This window comes from Stereum hirsutum (genome assembly GCF_000264905.1).
Source record: "Stereum hirsutum FP-91666 SS1 unplaced genomic scaffold STEHIscaffold_4, whole genome shotgun sequence".
In the NCBI taxonomy this organism is placed as follows: Eukaryota; Fungi; Basidiomycota; class Agaricomycetes; order Russulales; family Stereaceae; genus Stereum; species Stereum hirsutum.
The window spans coordinates 838,886-844,816 of record NW_006763134.1 but is presented as its reverse complement, the minus strand read 5'-3'; the positions used below and the strand labels follow the sequence as shown (position 1 = coordinate 844,816).

General features: G+C 50.4%; 2 protein-coding genes across 2 annotated transcripts; both read right to left on the bottom strand.

Moving 5' to 3' along the window:
• Nucleotides 1-57: 57 nt before the first annotated feature.
• On the bottom strand, nucleotides 58-1,553 carry STEHIDRAFT_154592 (uncharacterized protein; the record flags this gene model as incomplete). Its single annotated transcript, XM_007301763.1, has 4 exons — nucleotides 58-171; nucleotides 225-1,004; nucleotides 1,068-1,181; nucleotides 1,254-1,553. 4 exons carry the CDS (start codon nucleotides 1,551-1,553, stop codon nucleotides 58-60), a joined length of 1,308 nt encoding a protein of 435 aa, XP_007301825.1.
• A 1,649-nt stretch (nucleotides 1,554-3,202) lies between these two features.
• On the bottom strand, nucleotides 3,203-5,065 carry STEHIDRAFT_109199 (uncharacterized protein; the record flags this gene model as incomplete). Its single annotated transcript, XM_007301762.1, has 1 exon — nucleotides 3,203-5,065. One exon carries the CDS (start codon nucleotides 5,063-5,065, stop codon nucleotides 3,203-3,205), a length of 1,863 nt encoding a protein of 620 aa, XP_007301824.1.
• Nucleotides 5,066-5,931: the final 866 nt, after the last annotated feature.

The window sequence follows — 5,931 nt, the reverse complement described above, 5'->3', positions numbered from 1 at the left end:
TCTCGAGCATCTCTGTTGCGTGCAGCAGATGCAGAAGACGAGCGACGAAGAACAGGCTTAGAAGCTGAGGAAGACCTTCCCGCTCGACCGGTACCAAGGCTGTCGATCGACCGCGAGCGCCCTCGACGATGAGCAGAAGGTGAGGCATACGGAGAACTCGGTACAGCAGCCCTGCGAAGAACAGAGGATGAGAGTCCAGCAAAAACATCGTCTCGTCGGTACACATCAGAATTATCCGCCGCAGACGTTGACAGGGAACGAGGCCGCATATGGAGTGGTGGAAGAGGCGAGGATTCAGGAGAATGAGCAGAAGATGGTGTTGACAGGGAACGAGACCGCATACGAAGCGGTGGAAGAGGCGGGGATATAGGAGAATGAGCAGAAAATGACGTTTCGACAGAGGCCGCATTCCTGCCTTTGGTGTCAACGACGGTCTCGGGAATGTCTGTCCGGGGGATATGGGCAGACACAGATGACGACGTGGGCAGCGGCAACGGTAATAACGAAGTAGAATCCAAGAGAGCGCTGTTATCGCACGGCGTGCCAGGCAGTGTCTCGGAATTATGACCAGCAATGCTGCCGTTGTCATCAGCCTGGCCGTTCTCGATAGAAATTCTGCCCTCGAAATCGATATCTTCCGTAGTGCAATCGTCTGAGACAGCAGTCTCACAAGCGCATTCCGAAGGTATGTCTGCTGGAGGACTTGATGCAAGACGAAGAGCAACCAAGGAAGCGATGACCAGGTCGAGCCATAAAACGTCGTCTGGAGTGGTTACGATGGTGTAGGGCTCGAGGAAATTGTCGAGGGCGATATAGCTTTGAGCTTCAATCGAATAGAAATCGTTGTCGTCGTCGTCGGGTAGTGCCACGTTGGGAGCGTCACCGAGATCCATGCCATCATCGAGGACGGGCCCGTTTCCTCTGTCTTCTTGCTGACAGACGGAGACGTGTGGTGGAGTATCTGTGACTCGATCGCGAGAGATTATCTGAAGAAGCGCGTCCAGCTGATAAGAGACAATGTTATTCATATGTAATGATACGGTGAGGTCGATATAAACCAGACGTACCATTGACGAGCCTCCATCAGGTCCTAGCAACAACTTGAATACAATGAGAGTCATCGCAATGAAAAGCAAGATGGCATCGGCGACTGTGTCAGGGGCTCGAATGTCGATAGCAGCCTGGGGTTGATAATTCACCATCACAAAGGTTAGAAAGGCACTTCGCAGAAGATGACTCGAGGAACAACGCACCCATTGATCAGCAGAGGACGATATGTTACACTCTGCGCCAGCGTCGTCATGTAGAGGGTGAATACTGTAAATGACGCGGTCGAAGGATGTCGACGTCAGCGAGTGTGTCCGGGGTGTGGCGACGAAGTCGAGAGCGGTTGGGGCCACTGAGAGGAAGACAGGAATGGGTGCAGCATCGAGGAGGAGCAGTGTATTGAGGCCGGTAGGGGACTCGAGTCCATAGAGTTGACAAGCAGAGGTGAGAGAGAATCGGGAGTTGCATCCTACCGACAGATGGGTGTAGAGTTGCACTGCGCCCATTATGGCGCAGTATAAAGAAACAAGCCACTGCATGGTGGCCGTCTAAGTGGTGGATGTGATTGGGCAGAGATGTGTTCGATTGTGTTGGATGGGAGTGATGAGATGATGGTGGTTCGAGAGAAAGGCGGGAGTCGAGAGCGAGGGCCCTTTTGAAACTCAGTGTCATTGTTTTCCCAATCGAGAACAAACGCCACCGATTGCTTTGGCAGCCACAGGCCCGGGCACCGGAAACAATATCGAAGAACGCATGCATCCAACATGCATCACAGACTCGTAAACATGATTTGGTGTATCGATTGACGCGCACAAGGATTGAGAAGAATTATGAATATGAGGTCGTTCAAGCTCATTCTTTGTAGCCACGAATCGGAAAGTCTTAGCCTCGTGCTCTAGCGTGTTAAAGCGGAGTTTCGGAGTTTCGGAGTCCTCCCGTCACATGGCTGTATCCATTGAAGCTGTATCGCCATTTTCTGCGTGTCCGTTGTTCCCGAACTTCACTCATATCGCCAGGTTTCCTGCACGGCAACAAATATACAATTCCGCCATGTATATTTGCCTAAGGACCGGACCCCAGCGGACAAACGAATTTGCGACCAGCAGATTCCTCTCGCCCAGACAATTGTTGTGTTCCCATCTAAACCGTTCAATTAAGACTCTTTCTTTTTGAAAAATTAAATTCTTATGCGCCTGACCTAGGGATTTATTTTGATACCCAAAGTAATTATGATTTCTGCGTCTAAATAAATCTATGATCTAAAGTTGACTTTTCAGAGCGGAACCGCGACAGAAGGAGGGTGGCGTATTGGTATCGAGGTTCGATCCTTATGTGTACAGTTTTGGTGGCAAATGTGACGTGAGGTCTGATCCTGTGAGTACATCACTGGCCTGGATTTGGCTCTTGGTCCGATCCCTTGAACAGCCCTTGTGCGTACGGAAAGCTAGCAGGACTGCCTAGGTCCGATCACTATGCGTACAATGTCGTTGTACGTGTTTAGGCTTGGTCGCTAACTACTACTCCCTAACACTGTACGCCACCGCACAGACCATTCTGTGTCAAATTGACAGTGTTTTAGGCGTTCGTCTATGAGAAGGTCCAATCCCTCGTGAGTACGGAAGGTGCCCTTATTTGGACTACCCGATCCACGAAAGTACAGAAATCCTCCCAAACTTTGAGTACAGAACCGCCCAAATTTTGGGTTTTGGGATCGGACCTCGATGCCAATACGCCACCCTCCTGCGACAGACCGCGACGCGTCTGCACGTGATTTGTTCATGCGAGTGGCACTTTGTGGCGACATTCTTCACTGCTCAGACACAAACGCAGAAAGAAATCAAGATGGGTTCTGCTCATCCGGTCTTTTTTGCACCTTGACTTCTTTCGCCACTAGTCATTACATGCCTGCGCGACCTGACATACATGCCCCGCAAGTCTTCATTGGCACTAATTTTACTGTATGTTGTTCGACTGCTGTTCAATGAAGGGATCTCTGGAAATACATTCGCGTGGGAAAGCTCAGTCTTCGAAGCGAGCACCATTCTGGGAAAGCCAGCCCGATATTGACTCACTAGAATAAGTAGCCTACGTTGAAACTACAGTCCATGCCGTCGCCAGATCCTCTGCATCTCTCTGTAAGCCGGTACCAATCCACTCAAAAGCTGAATGCGATCCATGCATCCCTTTCGTTCAATTCGACACGGGTTTCAATTGTCCACGCTTCGTCAGTCTGTAACGCTGTGCACTCTTCCTGCGCCTCTTCCAACCTGATGAAGCGCTCCCAATCCACTGACCGATCCTTCTTGTCCCAAATTATCCCTCGTCGAAGCCATCCGGAGAACTTCACCTTGTCGATCCAGCTCTTCAAAATGGTAGAGTCTGTGACCTCTAGCGTCTCCAGCCGGTATCGTTCGTCACTTGCCCTCACTCGCATGAACCGTTCGAGGTTCTTCAGTAAGCGAGATGAGTGTGGCCGGATATCATGTAGCGACAGATGCTTGAGGTCAGGAAGGAGCTCAAACATCGATTCTGGAGGAGATCCTACATCGGTGATAGCGCAATTGAGATGGAAGTAAGAGAGGAAGTCAGGGGTAGTCAAAGGCGAGGTATCGTCCATTTCCGAAAGTTCAGCGAGGTGTCGTAATGTGCATTCAGCGGCACAACTGCTCTCTAGATGCAACACCTCCACACCTGGGAGTGGGAAAATCTCGGATGATGTGGGGTCACAAATTCTGTCGTAGTCGTCTGATTGTGGAGAAAAGGACAACCGAAGAGCCTTCACTGAACCGGAAGGCAAAATCTTCAAGATGGGTGAGAGGTGTGCGGACAAGGCACCGTCAAAGGAACCCGATGACACGCTAGCACGGAGCAAGTGATAGGTCACATCGAGATAAAGTATGAGCATCGGATGGTCCACTGGTTGATAGTTGTCGTGATCGAGATAGAATGGTATGGTCCCGGGGTGAACATCGTGGTTCTGGGAGAAGATCGCGATGCGTTGTACAAACTCTAAGGACAATGTAACCTCATTGACGTAAACATTTGAAGAGGATTGAACTTCGTATCGCTCGGTACTCCTACCATTCACTTGGCCGCGCAGATGAGATAATGAGTTAGAGAGGCTCGAGTACAGCGTATCTGGTGGTGCCCGAAGGGCATTCGTGTCGTATAGGGTGATGTAACGGCGCGCTTCTTTTGGCAAAAGCAACCAATGAGCCACCCAGGTAAGGTAGCGTTGCGTCTCTCCAGAGTATCGGAATGTCTGTAATTGAGGGAGGGAAACAGGGCGATGGATAGACATAACAAGAGTGTCCTGAGGGTATGGCCCTTCCCAGTCATCGAGGTTTAGATGGATGAGATTTGGCATGAGACTCAGAGTGGCGAGGAGCCACGAAAGACCTGATTGCGATGAAAGGCACATGTGCTCGGCATTAAGCTGTAAGGATGTGATGTTTGTCTGGATACGGCTTGCAGGAAGATGCAGTCGAAAACCTGCTAGGGATAGGGTGGTGAACGTAAACAATACATTGGGTGCCCTAACCCTTCGGAGTGGTTCGGCCCCAGCTTTTTTCGTGACGTGAACAAGACTTAGAGATCGCAAACAAGCGGCCGTCTCAGACGAGGCGATGACTTTCAGCCATTCGCGCAACTCTCGCGCATCGCGTTCGTCGAATTCGAATTCGATCTCGGAGATGTGATGGAAATGTTCGCGAATAAGCCTTCCTTCGTGCCATGCAAGGGGGGTGCTAGAGACATCGATACATTTTAAGACCACAGAGGTGTCGACAGCGTGGCGAAGCATAAACTCTCGCGCTGAGGGGTTGCGCGTGGTAATCATACTCCAGAGGTTCGCGAAAGACAACGCCACGTTTCGCCATAAACGGCATACGTGGAGTATGTAGAACCATGTTGTATGTAGGTTGAGAGAATCGTACTTCACCGCAAGGCGATATTGGAGGAAAATCAGACCAAGAATCTCGGGCGGTAGGCGCATGATTGGAGGCAGATCGTTCTTCATCGTTACCTCTGTCAAGAAAATGATCAGATCGTTTGATACCGCAAGAAGGAAAGGGGCTTACAAGGCCGCCTCCGTGGTGTCGTTAATTTATGAGCGCACCAGTTCTGTGTGCGCGCAACCCGCAAGTGCTCGTAGTGGTGGAAGTGATAGTAGTGGAAGTGAGAAAGGTGCACACGGCGGCGGAGGCTACTTTCCGGACACCCCAAACAGGAAACAGAATGGAATACTACAAATAATGGCATAGGGTTGGGTTTCGAGATGCATGTATATAATGTTGAGCGTGCCCTGAATGTCAACCGATTCTTTGTGTTCGGGTTTGCGACCGGTATTGAGTGAAGGGGCTCACATTAATGAAATATAGAGTCGGATGAAGCACAAAAACTGCCGTTGCGGAACGGGATGCTGTCCTCATTCCGGAACTTTGTGTTCCGATGCCGATATAGGACTCATGAAGGAATTTATCTGGCGGGGCCGGGACTGAAACCGGTACTTTGTGTTCAGCCGGAGCAATATATTTTATCGAGTCAGTGCTAAAGATAAGGCATGGCGGGCACAAAATATTATGCATTGTAATGAAAGAGGGAGAAAGGGAACCTTTTATTCGGGGGATACTGAATCCATTTCTGTTTGATCATTATCCGCATCTGGTTTTGGATACACAAAGCAAAAGTTACAGCCTCAACGGAATCCTTTGTGTAGCGGCTGCTGTATATAAAGATCAGTGTACACTAAACTGAATGCCCGCTCATCGCCGGAGAAGAAGCCGCCCCAGCTACCTTCCTTTCTGGGAACGGACCACGAACGCGGCTCGGCGTGGCACACGTGGCCGCAACTCCGCCGCGCGTCGACTTGGGACGCAAAATCCG